An 18,550-nucleotide genomic window follows, 5' to 3' on the forward strand; every position below is an offset into this window, starting at 1 on the left:
GGATTTTATTTTTTACTGGGCTACAGGGCTGTCCTAACGCATCTGTGTCCTATACCTGCCAATATGGTCCTCCTGACCGCGCCTTTAATCTTTACCTTGCGTAAACACTCCCTCCTTGCTGGCACACTTTCACAATTAGGAGTCAACAACAACTAGCTGAGCTTCAGTTAACACCCCAGGATTGAAGGTTTCAGAGCGTCACTGTAGGGCAGCATGTCCGTATCAACAGGCGCGGCCCTTCTGTGGATTTTACTTCTTACATTCACTGTCTCCACCGTGTCAGGTAACCTGAAACTTAAATATGAACCAGTGGGAGAGATTTGGTGTGGTGGTGGATCTGTCCGTTAAATACTGACACTAATGTCACTCAGAAGCTGAAAACAGCTGAAGCAAGAAAATCCCTTTCAAGAAGCTCTCAGAGCGTGAGTGTCAGGTGATACTGAGTACGGCTGTTTTCGGTAAATCGCCACGCCATATAACGAGTCCACAGCGGAAGTGGTCAACGGGAGATCAGTGGGTATGAATCACCACTGACTGATCAGTTTTCGAGAAAATAGCGCAGCATTTCCCGGAAGATCTCTGAGACCTCTGAGTGTGGACATGAGACTTTTGTTTTTAATGGCTTCCAAAGTCTTTGTGTTTCCCTGATGAACAGCAGAAATATACAGATTCTAAAACGCAACTTAATAATGAAAAATTTTATTGTTATTGTTTTATACGCATTAAAGTATGATCCTAAATCATTGTGTTTTTATAGTTAATCTTTACTCTCACAGAGTCCGCAGCTGACAGATTAAAAACTAAAACACAGCCGGTTATGCCCCGAGTTTCTCTGGCTGGAAGCGACGTGTTTTCACTGCTTCTCTCATCTACAACATGTGTTAAGGTCGCGATTGTTTTATATATATATATGTATACAATACTGGTTTATGTTTCACAACCTTTTCACAGTAAAGAAAGGGGCTGGTGGACCTTGGATGACCTCCAGAAACTTTTATTAATATATTTAAGATGATAGCAGCACTAATGAAACTTTTTGTTGTAATTATTAGAACAGAGGACACAGAGAATACCTGTTCAATCAATCAATTTAATTTCACCTTGATCTGCTGAGAAACTGAAGCAATTTTCACATCTCCTTTATTAGGCTGTGGGGAACGAGATTTGAATGCTTAAATGTATCCAGTTTAAAGTTTCAGAGCTCCAATGTGCAGCCATCACCTTAGGTATAAACAGCAGCACTAAGAGAGCACTCCTTGATAAGAGAGTTTTATTAACCAGAATAACGAATAGCTGCCAATTATTCTCATGAAGCTGATTGAACAGGCATTCTTGGTTCATGTTAAAGAGCAGTATAAAAGAGATTACAATCAAGTCTAACAACATTTTATACACATTCTAATTAACCAAAATAATACATGGCATAATACATACAGGCATTCCTATGACAATGCAATGCACAGTTTGCACTTCTTTTAGTAGTAAGGTAGACTTAAGCTGTTCCACATGTCCTGTGGATCCCTATTCAAATTGAATTCCTGGTATTGAATTCGGTTTATCAGTTGGAAAATCTTGCACCAAAAGTCTGTTTAAACAAATATACAGAACAACCTGCTTTTTCAAAATGACATCAATTCAAAATCATGGATGTGGAATCTGTCTTCAGTGTTTATTGTGTCTTTAATAAAGGTTGTTAAAGCACTGCAGATTTCTCATATATAATACATACATAATTCGTAGTAATTATCACTGGTTCAAATTCACAGCTTAAATACAAGGTTGTTGTTATTCTTTTTTAACTCACTTTTTCTTTTACTGAAACCCCGTTGATAACTACAGGGACAACCTACTCCATACCTTGTGACAATCAGCCCCGTAATAGATTTATTTTATTCTCTCAGGTGCAGACTCGGTGCATACACAGAAATTTGGTAAGAGGTCAGCAAATAAAGTGTAGGTGTCCTGTTTTATGATCATATAATGATGACTATAGAACAATAACAATTTGCTGCAATAACAAATTACTGATCCTCATTAGGGAAATACAAATACTTTAGATGCCATCCATTCTTCCCACGTAGATCCAAATGATCTTCCAGGAATGGTGAAGCTATTTACCGAAGTACTGCAGCGATTTTCTACCTCTTGATCTCTAATCTGGAATCTAACTTGTTCCACAATACAGAGCTGCTTGGTTATAGGAGAAATCATCTGTCACTGCAGTTAGTCATATTTGTGAATTTTATCTCATCGAAATGGTAATTTCACTCTGTTATTTCCAGATATAATACAGGACCCAACATGTTTATCCCTTTGCTCACTATAACTCTCTGTTTGCTTCCAGGGGCCCAGAAGTTGACTCTCACTGCTGAACCAGGAGCCACCATAAACATCAGAAATAATAATAAAGTCAAAGGTTGCCAAGTGTGTACAGGATCAATTATTAAAAAATGCAACGCTGAATCTCTGAATTATTTAAAAGGAAGTACTGTGGAATTGAAATGCTCCACACCTCAAGATGTATTCAGTATAGAAATTGTACGGCGTATAAGTAAGTGTCTGTGTGATATCTGATTATTTTATCAGTGAGACTGAATGTCCTGAGTGGACTAACACAGCATGGGTGGATTCATTGTCTCTTTTCAGCTTGCACCACGGAGTCATGCAGTGGCCACATCATCCAGGCTGACTTCAGCTCAATTGATGCGCTGCGTTTTAACCGCACGTTTACCTGGAATCTAGAGGCCGCAGCGCCAAAAGCTTTCCAAATAGATTTCACTAACACGGGTCTTAAACTGATTCATCCATCTGAGAAATGTCCAGACAGACACACCTACACCCTCCAGGCCTTCCAGTCTACGGGCAGTGCGGCTGTGGAGCAGTACTGCAGAAGTGGCACCATCAGCAGTGCTCAGATTTTGAAAAGCGGCAGCTTTTCTGTGGACGTCCCAGCAGAGCAGAAGCTGCAAAATGACAAGTTTGATGTGACTGTGCGGGAAAAAATCAAGTGTGAGTTTAGTTACAGTCACTTTTTTGTGTTTCTTTTAAAATGTAACAATTTTTGTTTTCATTTTAATTAAATTTTTTGTGTTTTGTGTGTGTGTGTGTGTGTGTGTGTGTGTGTGTGTGTGTGTGTGTGTGTGTGTGTGTGTTTTATACCTTGTGACAATCAGCCCCATAATAGATTTTTTATTCTATCAGGTGCAGACTCTGTGTATACATAGAAATTTGGTGAGAGGTCAGCTAATACAGTGTAGGTGTCCTGTTTTATGATCATATAATCAATTTTGAAAAAATGTTTGCTGGCATAAAAAAATCTAAAGAGTAAAGCTGCATGTAATAATTTGTATTCATTACTGATGCTCATCAGGGAAACACAAAGACTTTAGATTTTAGATTCCAACGAATCTTCATTGAATGGTGAAGCTATTCACTGGAGTACTGATTAGCTAGTACGCAGTGATTTTATACCTCTTGATCGCTAATCTGGATTCTAACTTGTTCCACAATACAGAGCTGCTTAGTTATAGGAGGAGACAAGCCGTAGGCTTCATCTGTCACTGCAGTTAGTTGTATTTGTGAATTTAATCTCATCTAAATGGTAATTTCACTCTGTTATTTCCAGATATAATACAGGACCCAACATGTTTATCCCTTTGCTCACTATAACTCTCTGTTTGCTTCCAGGGGCCCAGAAGTTGACTCTCACTGCTGAACCAGGAGCCACTATAAACATCAGAAATAATAATAAAGTCAAAGGTTGCCAAGTGTGTACAGGATCAATTATTAAAAAATGCAGTATTGAATCTCTGAACTCATTCAGTGGAAGTACTGTGTCAGTGGAGCTTGAATGCTCCACACCTCAAGATGTATTCAGTATAGAAATTGTACGGCGTATAAGTAAGTGTCTGTGTGATATCTGATTATTTTATCAGTGAGACTGAAAGTCCTGAGTGGACTAACACAGCATGGGTGGATTCATTGTCTCTTTTCAGCTTGCACCACGGAGTCATGCAGTGGCCACATCATCCAGACTGACTTCAGCTCGACTGATGTGCTGCGTTTTAACCGCACGTTTACCTGGAATCTAGCAGCCGCAGCGCCAAAAGCTTTCCAAATAGATTTCACTAACACGGGTCTTAAACAGATCAATCCATCTGAGAAATGTCCAGACAGACAAACCTACACCCTCCAGGCCTTCCAGTCTACAGGCAATGTGGCTGTGGGGAAGTACTGCAGAAGTGGCACCATCAGCAGTGCTCAGGTTTTGAAAAGCGGCAGCTTTTCTGTGGACGTCCCAGCAGAGCAGAAGCTGCAAAATGACAAGTTTGATGTGACTGTGCGGGAAAAAATCAAGTGTGAGTTTACATTCATTGTTTTGTGTTTCTTTCAAAATTACAGTGTCATTTAACAATTTTTGTTTTAATTTCAATTTATTTGGTGTGTTGTGTGTGTTGTAGCTCTTGCCCGAATTTCTCTGACTTTACCAAAAGGGACCTCTTCCTCAGAGCTGCTCTCGCCAGACTACCCAGAGAGTTTTCCTGATGACGACACCATGGAGTGGTACTTTCAGGTCCCAGACAAACACGGGGTTGATGTTCAGTTTCTAAACCTCACACAGCCAGATTGTGTGAAGAAGGAAGTAGCAGTGGAGTACCACCAGAAAGGCAGGGTGACATCGGTTCTGGGGCTAAATGACACACAGCCGCTCCAGAACCAGGGAGACTTTTTGCTCACGCTGAGGAACTGCGAGATGGAGAGAGCACCTGCTGATTCTCCTGGACTCACCTTCACCCTCAAGGTGTCTGCTTACCCACCCCGTTCAAAAGGTCTGAAAAAATAAAACGGCACTGACTTCAATGACAAAAAATATATATATATTGTGTCAATCCGAGATTAAGCACTCACTCATTCATAGTTTGTACTTTCATTAACAATAAATACATGAGATGTTATTCCGAGTTACTCCCGGGGAAAATATTTGCTTTTGGAAATCTAAAACTGCTTTAATCGATTTTTGCATAAAGCTCTGTCATTGCATAATGTAGAAGATGTTTGAAGTGATGACCACAGAGAGCGAAAACAAGGCCCCAAATGTTACGTTTTCTTCCACTTATGCAGTTCAGGGTACACCCTGGGGAGGTCACAACACTGTGTTTGAGCATGACTCCCCAGAGCAAACAGGTTAGGAAGGTATTTCAAACTTGCCCAACAGCTGGAGGCTCGATAGTCTGGGTAAAACCTCGTCATCACTAGGTCCAGATTTTTCCAAGACTTTGGTTTATGACAAAAAGAACTGCAGCACTGTGACCAGATCACATCAGCTTGATAACTTTAGCATTTGGTGTAAGGCACCACAGGAATATGAGGCTGTAGTGTAGCTTCACACTCGGGAGGATAAACGATAATTGAACGATTTTTCAGCTTCAGCAATTCTGTTTATTGTTGAATTCTTTTTTACAACCACTGCACAGTCGAAAATGTGATCCAAATGTTAACCAAGTTAATTGTTTCTCCTCTATAGCACCTTTAACCATCATCCTGGGTGTAGTGGCTACTCTGCTGGTCATTTCTGTCATAGTGCTAGTTGTAATGATTAGGTGAGTATTTCTATTATTTAGTGTGTTTTCAAAGGGGATGACCCATCAATAGCTGAATAAAACAGAAAATAATCCCAATCTTCTCTTTTTTCCCGCCAAACAGGAAGAACAAGAAGAAGAAGGAGAAGAAGAAGAAGAAGAAAGGCAATTATGAAGTTGCTGTCTATAATCCTAATGGCATCAACTTCTTACCAGGATACGAATCCCCAGACGTGCTGGGGACTTGTAAAGATGATGAGTCCCATGTGTACGAAGAGATTGATGACACTCTCGTCTACACACACCTGCTGAAAAGGGGTGCAGAGACTGGCAACTATGAAGAAACATATAAACCTGTTTCAGGACACAGAGACTCTCAAAAGCCACTGCTCTCATCACAGCAGGGCCCTCCACGCCCCAACAAGCCACCAAGCAAAATCCTAACCCCGGTGGACAATACAATTTACCAGAATATGATTTACCAGCCTAAGGATCAAAGTGAGGACGAACAGCTCCCGAATCTGGGGCCTCGACTGGAGCTAGAGGGCGGCAACTGAGCAGAAGACTGGACTCAGCTTTTTGATTTTTCTCTTGACTCACTTGAACTTTGGGATATTCATTCCCTGTGTGATTGCCTCACAAAGCACCTTTTCTGAGTGCAGCTTTTGCACTAAAGTGAGGCACACACAAACAACCTGTCTGCAGCTGTTACAACGTTTTGTCCCAGATTAAAGGCTCTTCGATTGCAAAAGTTGCTCTCAATCATCCCCTGTAGCTGCATCTGACATAAAACATATTTATTTCATAGTAAGGTCAAATATATTGCTTTTTTAATGTGTCACGATGGGATGAGTCCTTTGTCCTCATCGGAGACTAGTGGCATAATTCCCCTGCAATTAAACTGCATTTCAGTGTATTTTATTTTTAATTTCAGTGTAGTTATTTGACTGCAATAACTTAAAGCAGGTACACTGGAATAATGGGGTGAGAAGTCAGGTTTTTACAGAAATTATTTTATTTAATTTTAAGTAGTGCACAAGTAATTTTATAAAGTTCATGACTTATTTATTAGTATTACAGAATATCAGGTATTTTAAAGGAAAGGGGAGAAATTAAGTACATTTAAGTAGTGCATAAAAATCCAAAAGTCTTTTTTTTCCTTTTTTGCCTGTCCCGTTTGGCTCTTTTGCATCAGAATTATTGTCTAAAGGCAAAGAAAGATGCCCAACAGATTTACTTTACCAAATTGACCATCCCAGCCTTGCCATAATGGTCCATTTGATTCACCCTTTATTGTTTATTTTATTTTCACTTGCTGAATACGGGACAGACTTGACTGGGGGAAAGAAGGGGAGAAAGAAAGAGTGAAAGAGAAACAGCTGAGAAGAGGGACGGGGGAGAAGGGCAAAAAACAAAAACCAACAGAACGGGCAGGAAAAAAAAAGAAAAAAAATGCATATATCAATCACCTGGATCACCTGTTGAGAAAGAAAAAAGAAAACAAGCAGAAGAGAACAAGAGTAATAGAATAAACAACATCACAATGATATATGGGAATATGACAGTAAATACTAAATGTTAAACATTATTGTGCAGCACATAAGATCAACAGAACACAGTGTGCTTTGAGGTAGGAGCCAAAAAGGGTGTAGTTTGTGGGTGTGATCACCCGTGTGTACACCTGTGAGCATGGACGCGCTTGGGCTCACTCAGCAGCCGCGGAGCAGAAGCCAGGGGGGGTTGCAGTGACGCGCCCGTGAGCTCCGCCGGCAGCCAGCTGCGCCTGAGTGACCGAGCCCCAGGCCGAGAGGCCGGGGGCACCCCACCTCCGAAATGGCCGGAGCGAGCCCCAGGTTCCAGGCCCCGATAAGCGGCCGCCAAGGAGTGAGCCGGTGTGTACCTGGACGCCCATCCCCAGACACAAAGAACCACCAACGCACCGATGTCTGAGGGAGTCCGCCACTGGCAGGGGAAGTGGTGGTGGGGGGAGATAGGCCTCCAAACCTTGGAGGGCCTGAGATGTCCCCAGAGAGGTGGCGCCTGACACCCAACCTGACATATAGACACAGACATACAGGCACACACAGATACAAACATCCATTCCCACCCTCATGCTCTCATATGCACTTACTCCACACTCAACCAACGTGGAGACAGACATAAAGAGACGCTGTACACACGATCACACTCCCCAAGCGTACTCTACAAACCGGGTCTAGGTACCCTTGACCCTGGAGGGGGGAACTGCACCCAGACCCAGGTGGTGTTACCCTTTTCCCTGCGGTGGGGAGAGGCAGACCGCCCCGACTCCGCAGCAGCAGGGAGGCCCCACACCCCAGACCGCAGTCGGACGGCCAACTCCTCCTAGCCCCCCCGCTCCAGCAGGCCGCAGAGAACGGGGGTGAGAGAAGACTCCAAACCTCCCTCCACCCGCTCCTTGTAGTGTTGATGCATGTGTGTTCTAAGGTGCATTTAAAACCCAGGAGGGCATGGAGCTACCTGCCAGAGAGCAGCAGGTAAGCGCATAGTCCCTCCTGCTAGCCCTCAATGTCTACGTGTATTTAAAATTGAGAGGTGGGCAACGACGCCAGGGGTGAGGTGTACACCCTGATGGTAATTTGGACTCCGTGTATCGTGCCCACCCCCAAGATCCTATATGTATGTGTAATGAGAGTGTGAGTAATGTGAATGTCTAAGTTGTGGGATAAAATTGAGGCAGAGGCAGCCAGAAGGGGACGGGGGGGGTAGCCTCCTCTGCACCCTGGTGACATACCCCTACTCCAAGGCCCTGCATGTGTGGGTGGTTGTGGTGGAGCGGGAAGAGGGAGGCAGCTGGAGATGGGGAGGGAAGGAAGGGAGGGGCAAGTGACCCCTCCCTGGGGCCAGCTCCCCCGCTGACCCCAGTAGGCACCCCCATACTCCGCGACCCGCCAGGGAAAGGGGGCCCAGGCCCATCCAGACCGGGGCCCAGTGCAGCAGCGCCTCCCGGCCCCACAGAGCCCGGGACAGTCCACCCAACCCCACCACAGAGAAAACTGCACCCACCCCACCATCCACTCATCTTCCAGACTACATAAGACAATAGACGCCCAGGCTGAGATCTTCCTCCACCTCTCCTGTATCTCCCCCTCCTGCAGAGAGAGTTCCTGAAGACCGGAAAGCTCCTGCAAGAGGAGTCATTTTAAGTATTCAATTTCATTGTAATTTTGCTGAATAAACAATATTTTCCCATCTTACCTCATAAATGGACTGGATTTTGGGTGTATGGACCATATTATGGAGTCACTTGACCTTGTCTTACATGATATTTATTGTTTTAGTGTGAATGATGGAGAGTCCACTGTGAAACTATTCTTTCATATTTATTTATATAAACATTATGTAGTAATTTAAACTGTTCTTCCTTTTCTACTTTTCAATATATTTATTCAAGCTTTCAATATATTTTCACAGCGTTGTCTCCTCTGAATAGGATAGAACACCAAAGCTTTCTCCTTCCAGAGCAACGTCCAGCAGACAACAAGTGCAGATAAAAGTTTTCAGTGGTCTTAAACAAACTTGTTTCTCTTTCCTGTGCCAATTTCAATACGATCCGCCCTCTTTTTTCTTTTCTTTTCTTTTTTTTTTTTTTTTTTTGGTTAAGTAAATATTACAGCTTCAAGCTTCCCATCCAAGAAGCTACTCTAAGCGAGCGGTGAGTAACGGGCAGAACAATTACATTCTTTTCCACTAGAGGGCAGTACAACTCCTTGCTCCAATTAAATGGGTTGCCAGAAGAAGACAAAGAAGAAATTACTACAAATGAGACCACGCAGCACGTGATCTGCTGGCCGGACTGACCAGTTTATCGTGAGGACAAAAATGAATTTTTCTTTAACTTAGTTTGTCACAGAAGGACGTTTGTAATCCAGAGGGGAAAATTATTATGATTAATGTTCCCAATTACTTCATCTTAATAAATAAATACAACACAACCTGCGTTTGCCTCTTTGATCCATTTCTTTGTTCATACTCAAATACCGTGAACTGGCTTTTGAGTATGCACAAAGAAATGAACACATCAAGCTGCTTGTGCCTTTATATGTTCTGCCAGTTCTTTCTCTATATGGTCGTCAAAGACTGGACAGGCAAGTGCAGTTCCTTTATATCCTTTAATGGCCTTGTTTCAAAAGTCAAAGTCAAAGTCAAAGTCAACTTTATTTGTCGATTCTTCCACATGTACAGGACATACGGAGAATAGAAATTGCGTTACTCTTCAATCCCTAGATAAATAGCAAATGAACATTTAAATATATTTAAATATAAAAGTGATTTAAAAAAATGCAAGTAAAATAATTAAAAAGTAAAAATTTAAATAAATACAATTTTACATATAACAAGGAAGCTATACAATATACAATATAATGGGTAAGTGACATTGAGTGTAAACCAGGCAGAGTAGTGCAAATAGGCAAATAGTGCAAATGGAGATTTAGTAGTGTACGGTAAGAGAAAGTGTAACAACAAAGTCTTATGAGGTAATGGCAGTCCAATGCTCCACAAAGTGACTGGTAACTGGTGCAGGCCAGTGAGTGAGTCAGAGAGTGTGTGTGTTTGTGTGTGTGTGACAGAGTTCAGTGAGACCGTGGAGGAGAGAGGGGAGAGGGGGCAGAATCGGGAGGGAGTTAAGCTTCCTGACAGCCTGATGGATGAAGCTGTCCTTCAGCCTGCTGGTCCTGGCCTGGAGACTCCGCAGTCTCCTCCCCGACGGCAGCAGCTTGAAGAAGCTTTGCATTGGGTGCGTGGGATCAGCCGCTATGCAAAGGGCTTTTTTAGTGAGACGGGTGCTGTAAATGTCCTGGAGGGAGGGGAGAGAGACACCAATGATCCTCTCTGCAGCTCTCACTATGCGTTGGAGGGTCTTTTCCATCTATCTTTTTCTTCTCCATAGATCGTTTTAATGTCATCCTGCATATGTGCATCTTCTTCGCCACCCGAATGGACTTCCCCTTCTCCACCTTGCTCACTATAGTTCACAGCTCTGTTTACGTCCTCTAACGGAGTGGAAGCTCTGCCTGTCCTCCACATTATAACTCTGTGGCATAACTACAGGCGTATAGACTCATAGTGTAACTTGTTTAAAACAGACAAAATAATCAAAATACCTTGATCACAGAAATTTTACCTGGAAAGGCAAAAATCACTTGAACTTAAATGTGCTTAATTCTCATGCAACGAGGCGCTTCTTTGCAGGATGAGAAAAATGTCGGACTCTCCATAAATGTGCGGTCACATGATCAATTTCTTCCCTAGAAACAGGGTGTGGCACAACTCCCTCGATCTGTTCTGCTATTTTACACTCGATCATAAAGATTTTCACATGAAACAGAAGACAAGCACAGTTGTTACTAATCGCATTCCTTAAGTCTAAAAGCAGTGCAGGCTAAATCTAGATTTTATTGTCATGAGAGGACTGAGCCTGTTTTATCGTTTCCGGTAATATCATATATCAAACTCTGCATATTTTCCAGAAATTTCACTTTATTTTAGCACTTTTGTTCTACATCACGTGTCGTAACGCGTCAGCACGCCTACCTGCCAAGATGGCGATTCTAGCCACGCCTTTAAACATCACCTGGCCTCAACACTCCCTCCTTACTGGCACACGTTCACATAGGGAGTGGACTCGTTGTGTCAACAACTGCTCCGTGAGCTTGATGTAACGCAGAGGAAAATGTGGCGTCCCAGCTCCAGACAAGAAGCGATGAAATGTGTCCGCTGATTTTATTTTTGTTTTTTCTCTCAGGATTGAAAGTTTCAGAGCTTCACTGTAGGGCAGCATGTCCGTATCAACAGGCGCGGCCCTTCTGTGGATTTTACTTCTTACGTTCATCGTGTCCACCGTGTCAGGTAATCCGAACCTTAAATATGAGCCAGGGGGAGAGATTTAGTGTGAAATATTGGTGGGTTGGTGGATCTGTCCGTTAAATATTGACACTGTCTTCACTCAGAAGCTGAAAACAGCTGAAGCAAGAAAATCCCTTTCAAGAAGCTCCCAGAGTGTGTCATTTGATATGGGCTGTGCCGGTTTTGCCCCTGTGTAAATTTGAATAACAAACATTTCAGTGTAAACTAGGTTATGGCCGACCCAGAGCCCTGACTGAAGCACCATATTATGTGCTGAGCTTGCTCAGGTTTACTCAGTACAGACCTGCTTAGTCACAGGAACACTTAAGACAAGCTTCATCCATCACAGCAGTCAGTTTTATTTGTGAATGGAATTTCACTGTGTTATTTCCAGATATGACACAAGTCACACATGTTTATCCCTTTGCTCACTATAACTCTCTGTTTGCTTCCAGGGGCCCAGAAGTTGACTCTCACTGCTGAACCAGGAGCCACTATAAACATCAGAAATAATAATCAGGTCAAAGGTTGCCAAGTGTGTACAGGATCAGGGAACACACAACGTTGCAGTATTGAATCTCTGAACTCATTCAGTGGAAGTACTGTGTCAGTGGCGCTTGAATGCTCCAGACCTCAAGATGTATTCAGTATAGAAATTGTACGGCGTATAAGTAAGTGTCTGTGTGATATCTGATTATTTTATCAGTGAGACTGAATGTCCTTAGTGGACTAACGCAGTATGAGTGGATTCATTTTCTCTTTTCAGATTGCACCACGAAGTCATGCAGTGGTCACATCATCCAGACTGACTTCAGCTCGACTGATGTGCTGCGTTTTAACCGCACGTTTACCTGGAATCTAGCAGCCGCAGCGCCAAAAGCTTTCCAAATAGATTTCACTAACACGGGTCTTAAACAGATCAATCCATCTGAGAAATGTCCAGACAGACACACCTACACCCTCCAGGCCTTCCAGTCTACAGGCAATGTGGCTGTGGGGAAGTACTGCAGAAGTGGCACCATCAGCAGTGCTCAGGTTTTGAAAAGCGGCAGCTTTTCTGTGGACGTCCCAGCAGAGCAGAAGCTGCAAAATGACAAGTTTGATGTGACTGTGGGGGAAAAAATCAAGTGTGAGTTTACATTCATTGTTTTGTGTTTCTTTCAAAATTACAGTGTCATTTAACAATTTTTGTTTTAATTTCAATTTATTTGGTGTGTTGTGTGTGTGTGTTGTAGCTCTTGCCCGAATTTCTCTGACTTTACCAAAAGGGACCTCTTCCTCAGAGCTGCTCTCGCCGGACTACCCAGAGAGTTTTCCTGATGATGACATCATGGAGTGGTACTTTCAGGTCCCAGACAAACACGGGGTTGATGTTCAGTTTCTAAACCTCACACAGCCAGATTGTGTGAAGAAGGAAGTAGCAGTGGAGTACCACCAGAAAGGCAGGGTGACATCGGTTCTGGGGCTAAATGACACACAGCCGCTCCAGAACCAGGGAGACTTTTTGCTCACGCTGAGGAACTGCGAGATGGAGAGAGCACCTGCTGATTCTCCTGGACTCACCTTCACCCTCAAGGTGTCTGCTTCCAGCCCAGCTTCAACAGGTCTGTATCATATAAGCACTTTGTGGAGCATTTGGTAACAAAAGTGTGAGTTGGTAGAGACCAAAAATGGAGCTGAAAGAAGATTGCGTATTGGACTTGTAATTAATCAAAAGGCCCTAACAAGACTACAAGTGAATACTGAGGATGTCTTCATGTTTTGAAGGTGTGTTATTATGTGCAGTGACATGTCTATATGTCAAACTTTTTCTATGTTAGAGCAGCACAACTGTGTAAATACATACCAGACTTTACAGGTGTGTAGCTGATGAGTGCAGTCTGACCCACAAGTAAGCAACAAGCACCAGAAGCATGTTAGTCACAGGGGTTAAAAGCTCCATCACATTATGTCTTTAGCTATAGTATTATTAAAGAGGGTGAGCTCAGATAGTCTGGTCTGTGGTTTCTCCCACTGTAAGGTGTTGGGTGATGCTGATGCTTCGTCTGACTCCAAGTGTTTCAAACACGTAGTTACTAAGTGTAGCTCCATTTCCAAAACCGATTAATAATGTGTGGGTCCCACATGGCTAAATTTAGTACTGCAGTTTCTTTTGTACAGTGGTTTTGCTGTTGGGGAGATGTGTGCTGCCTGCTCTGCATGTGGCAGCATGTACTTGTATAAATAGTTTCTTTCTTTTTTCTTTTTCTATCGTCTTAAAGGTTACAACAAAGGTGCAGTTTGATTAGTCAGTGGTATGACAATGTTCCCTTTCTTGTAATATTTGTGAATAGGAGGGACTTGGAAAGTGTGTGTTATGGCCTGTTTCTGAGCCCAGGAAAACTCTTAAATTGCCTAATCTCTTAGTCATGTATGACAGCACTGATAAATTTCCAGGAAAGTTTGAGGAATCACATTTGTTGTACGTGCTTTGTTTTGTTGCCCCCAACCCTTCCAGTGCCATGTAGAGTAGATCTCAGCAAAACTGAGGGCCTTTCTCTCAACATTTCCACGGTGACATCGACCCCTGACTGCGTGATGAAAATAAACTCGGCGAAAAAAGACAACATCACAGTCACATCAAGTGCTGATCTGTCTTTTGAGGACTGCTTTCCTGGCAACATGGAAGTCAGAGCCACGCAAGTCATAGGTAACTCAAGATTTACTTAAACTCTCGTTTCATCAGCTGTTTAAGCCTCACTGTGTAAAATCCACAGATGTATCATCAATAATTCATTATAATACTTTTGTCATTTAATCTAAATCATCTTAGATTTGGCTAAAAATTCTATGGTCCAAAGTTTGAACATATATTTAAAATGATTGCTGTGAATTTTTTACATAATATATTAAATAATTTTAAAAATATAATTTTTGAGAAATAGTCTGACTTCCACCGTGTTTCTCATTTTAAAATCGGAGGCAATATTTGAATATCTCAAAAGAAATTTTTACTGGTTTTTCTTATCATAATTCTGGAAAGTGAATGGTGGGATCTTTTTAAAAAAAATAAATAAATATAAAGTATTTCTTATACCAAGGCGAAGTTCATTATTTACTTTTAATCCATATAATTTTCAGGCAAATCAGAGTTGGTTCAGCTGAAAATATTCAAAATTTTGATTTTAAGACGGAATAATAATAATAATAATACTAATGAAGGCGTTTAAAATGCATTGTAATATAGTGTAATTTAAGGATAAATATTCACTGCTGTTTTAGATTTGTTACTAAGTTATATTTTATTATATTTTATTTTTCAGTTTATATACACGCCTCCTAATTTGGGTGCTCAAAGGAGATGTTACAGCTGTTGGCAAATACATTAGTACTCACATGTGCTTACAGGTTCATTAAAGTTAGTTCAGACCATGTGTTTAAAAACATCTGTACTACCTTCTACTAAAAGTGCTTCTCATTGTACTGTAAAGAACTTTATCAGTTTCATTTGAGAACCTCTTTCCGTTCAGATTGTAGTTCTGGTAAATGTCCTGATCCAGTCAGTCTGTCGGTGCCTCTGCTGCCATCATGCCTCCCTGCACCTCTGAGCCGTGTGACGTGGATACTGCGTCCCGGTCAGCACGGCACGGTAAAGCTGATTTCTCCCACCGGGCCCCTTAAGCAGTCCCTACCTGGACAGCTATGTGATGACAGCGTCACTATTAACGTGGCAGAAGAGAATGGAGCAACTATTGGGACCTTCTGCCCCAACGGAGCCATACAGACCGTCCACATTCACACAAGTGTGTCTGTCACATGGTGGTCCAGCATGAATGCTAAAGCACCAAGATCGGCTGTGTTGAATGCCAGTTTTGAAAAAGAGATTACAGGTAAAAACAAGCACACTTGAAGGGGATAAGCTGAATAAAATAAGAACATTAAATAACCATTAATATTTCACATTGTTTTCTTTTTGCAATAACCTTCAGAAAGATACATATTCACCGTTTCTCCAAAGAGAGACACCCCAGAACTTGTGGCTACTCCAGCTTGGCCAGCGGGAATGAAGGCCTACTCCACCGTCTCCTGGATTGTCTCAGTTCCTCCGAAGATGGAGGCGCAGCTGATTTTTACCAAGCTCAGCCAGCCCAAGTGCATCAACCGCCACACCAACATCCGGGTGCAAAGAATGGGCAGCCCCAAGGAGGACTACAGCCGCAGGGAGGATGAGGTGGCCAATAGCGAGCTCACGGTCTCTGAGAGCTTCTACCTCAACATGTCCAACTGTTTGCCTGAAAGAGGAAACTTCAGCGTAATTACCAAGATCTCCCTGCAGAAGAGCAATGGTAAGAGGAAACTTTACAGTTACTTAATCTATATCATAATTTTCTGATTTTTAAAAAATAGATATATAATTCTCAAGAATATTTCAATGAATTTCCATGAAAATTTGTCCAGACACTCAAGGTCCTCTGGCTTTTGAAGACGAATGTGACAAACTTTAATTTTCAGCATGCATCAGCTTGTTTCTGTTGCCTTGATAAGGATGTTAGCCAGCTGAACATTTCGGTCAATACACTGTTGTGCATATGTAGATGAAAGATGCATCCTGGCGAGCATCATCAGTGATCTTTCCTAGATTCCTTGGGTGATTCGGATTGGCGACCCAGCCAGGGATTGATCAGGTCCTGACATTAAGCCTCAGATTTCCCCACTTAATCCACCTGGAGGCTCCATCAGCTGCTTCTTTTGCAGTCCTGATAGCTGTGTTTCTGTGTGGTCTCTTCACGCCTGGCAGGGTGAGGACTCTGCAGCCTACTTCAACAGGAAGATGACCTTTTTCTGGCAGTCCTCCCGAAACAAGTCCTTAAAACTTGGCCAGCTTGCTTTCAAAAGCCTCCTCCATGTGATCCTACCAGTGCACAGTCAGTTCAGTCAGGGCAGGTTGTTTTAACGGCTCTGAAAGAATGACAGTATGTGTCATCGGTGATGTGTCACAGAAACATGACTTGCTTGCCCAGACTGAGCACTGGTTCCCAGTTGTGTGAAGTGAAGACTTTGCTCTGTTCTGTGCTTTTGGTTTCTCATTAAGAAATGAGATTCATACACAGACTTGCCGTACAGCTGGAGGTGTGATGGGCTGGTAAAATGTCATACGCAGCTTGTTGAGGAATTTAATTTGTTGGTGCTCTGCTCGCCAGATGTATTTACATAAAGTATCATCACTGACTGATTGGCATTAGTATTTCGCCTAAAGAACTGCTGCAGCTGTAGCATACAGGAGTATGAAGCTGTAGTATGGCTTCAAAGTTGGGAGCGTGGAGGTCATGGATACTGAAACGGTTTTCTTTTTTTAACCTTAGTGCAAAGTTTTATTCTGCTTTGCTGATTTTTAATCAATGTTCTGTTTGGGGGAAAAGTTACTTACGCAGTTACTTTCCTTCTTTCTCTCTTGTGCAAGAAGAAAGCTCCAGTACCAGGATTGTATTTATCTATATTTTTATTAATTCTTCAGCTTCAGGAGGCAGCAGCCTAAGCAAGGACACCCAGAACCTCCCTCTTCCCAACTACCCCCTCCAGCTTATCTGGAGGAATACTGCTGCATTTCCAGGCCAGCTGAGAGATGTAATCTCCCAAGCATGTCCTGGGTGTGTCCTAGGGCATCATTCCGGTGGGAAATTCCGGAAACACTTCAGCCAAGAGGTTCCCAGAAGCCATCCTAGTCAGATTCCCGAACCACCTACCTCTCTCTAAGGGAGAGACCTCCCACCCTTCAGAGAAAACTCGTTTCTTTTAATCACTGCCCAGAGTTTGTGACCATAGGTGAGGGTTGGATGGTAGATCAACCGGTAAATCGAGAGCCTTGCTGTCATACTCAGCTCTCATTACCACAACAGATTGATGCAGTGTCTGCATCACTGCAGGAGCGTCCACCATCCGTCTGTCAATGTCAGGGAAAAATGTGATAGAAAAAGCTGACTATGGTGTTTGTTGCCATTTTTTTCTTTCTAGGCCTTTTACTAATCAACATCCTGAGTGTGGTGGCTGCTCTGCTGGTCATTTTTGTAATGGTGCTGGTTGTGGTCTGTGTGGTGATTAGGTGAGTATTACTCTTTTATCCTTTGTTCTTTGAGTTTTATTATTTTTCTTTACAGTTAACATGGGTATTTTCACATTGTTTACTTATCTGCTCTCCTCAACCTGCTAGAAATTTTTGTCCTTCATCGAAAATCATAGCGAGCATAATTTATCAGTAAATTTAATTTAAAAAAGCTCCGATCTTCTTTTCTGCCAAATAGGAAGAAGAAGAAGAAGAAGAAGCTCAATCACGAAGTCTCTGTCTATAATCCAAATGGCATCAACTTCCTGCCAGGATACAACGGACCCCCGAAAACACACGAAGACGATGACGCTCACGTGTACACCTCCATCGACGACACACTCGTCTACACACACCTGCTGAAAAAGGGTGCAGATATTGGCATCTATGGAGAAACATACCAACATTTCACGGGACACACAGACTCTCAAAAGCCACTGCTCTCGTCACAGAAGGGTCCTCCACTTCCCAACAGGTCTCCGAGCCAAGACCAAACCCTGATGGACCAAAGTGAGGACGAACAGTCTTCAAATCTGGGGCCTCGACTGGAGCCAGAGGGCGGCAACTGAGCAGAAGATTGGACTCGACTTTTTGATTTTTCTCTTGACCCACTTGAACTTTGGGATATTTATTCCCCGTGTGTTTGCTCGCTGTTCAGACCCCCAAAAGACACTTTTTTTTTGTGTTGAGTGCAGCTTTTGCACTAAAGTGAGGCACACACAAACAGCTTCCAAACCTGTCTGCAGCTGTTACAGCGTTTTGTCTCAGGTTAAGGTTCTTCTTTTTCAAAAGCAGCACTTAATCATTCCTTCTACACAGGTTTTTAGTTTTTATAAAGAGGTCTTCTGTTGCTTTCAGGAAATGAACGTTTTCCATTTGTGATATTTTGTAAATACATTATATCGTTATCAGAACACAACGGTCTGGACTGCAGCAGCCGTATGTTGTTCATTGTTGCTTTTTGTTTTCTAGCTGTAGTGTCATTACACCATAAATGAGCCTTACA

General features: G+C 42.5%; 1 protein-coding gene and 1 pseudogene across 2 annotated transcripts; both read left to right on the forward strand.

The window, feature by feature from the left end:
- Positions 1–213: 213 nt before the first annotated feature.
- LOC146622595 (CUB domain-containing protein 1-like) lies at positions 214–18,365 on the forward strand. Of its 2 annotated transcripts, XM_085365265.1 has the most exons (10): positions 214–283; positions 2,345–2,551; positions 2,647–3,009; positions 3,688–3,900; positions 3,996–4,358; positions 11,921–12,136; positions 12,232–12,594; positions 12,701–13,069; positions 17,457–17,533; positions 17,718–18,365. In XM_085365265.1, exons 1-10 carry the CDS (start codon positions 214–216, stop codon positions 18,111–18,113), a joined length of 2,637 nt encoding a protein of 878 aa, XP_085221391.1. In that variant the 3' UTR covers positions 18,114–18,365. The 2 variants fall into 2 exon arrangements, with proteins under 2 accessions (XP_085221391.1, XP_085221392.1); XM_085365266.1 differs by lacking the exons at positions 214–283; positions 2,345–2,551; positions 2,647–3,009; positions 3,688–3,900; positions 3,996–4,358 and adding exons at positions 11,301–11,468; positions 13,963–14,154; positions 14,975–15,334; positions 15,434–15,790 and having other exon boundaries at positions 17,457–17,544; positions 17,744–18,365.
- LOC146622596 (uncharacterized) lies at positions 4,556–6,136 on the forward strand (annotated as a pseudogene).
- Positions 18,366–18,550: the final 185 nt, after the last annotated feature.

Source organism: Diplotaxodon limnothrissa, linkage group LG11 (assembly GCF_057381915.1).
Source record: "Diplotaxodon limnothrissa isolate DT_005_m linkage group LG11, D_limnothrissa_male_GT1.1, whole genome shotgun sequence".
In the NCBI taxonomy this organism is placed as follows: Eukaryota; Metazoa; Chordata; class Actinopteri; order Cichliformes; family Cichlidae; genus Diplotaxodon; species Diplotaxodon limnothrissa.

Bases quoted from the DNA above. Each gene is read 5' to 3' on its own strand.
- LOC146622595 (XM_085365265.1), top strand. From the start codon at position 214: ATGTCCGTATCAACAGGCGCGGCCCTTCTGTGGATTTTACTTCTTACA. The intron at 12,137-12,231 runs GTAAGTGTCTGT...TTCTCTTTTCAG, and splicing joins AGAAATTGTACGGCGTATAA to ATTGCACCACGAAGTCATGC. The intron at 12,595-12,700 runs GTGAGTTTACAT...TGTGTGTTGTAG, and splicing joins TGTGGGGGAAAAAATCAAGT to CTCTTGCCCGAATTTCTCTG.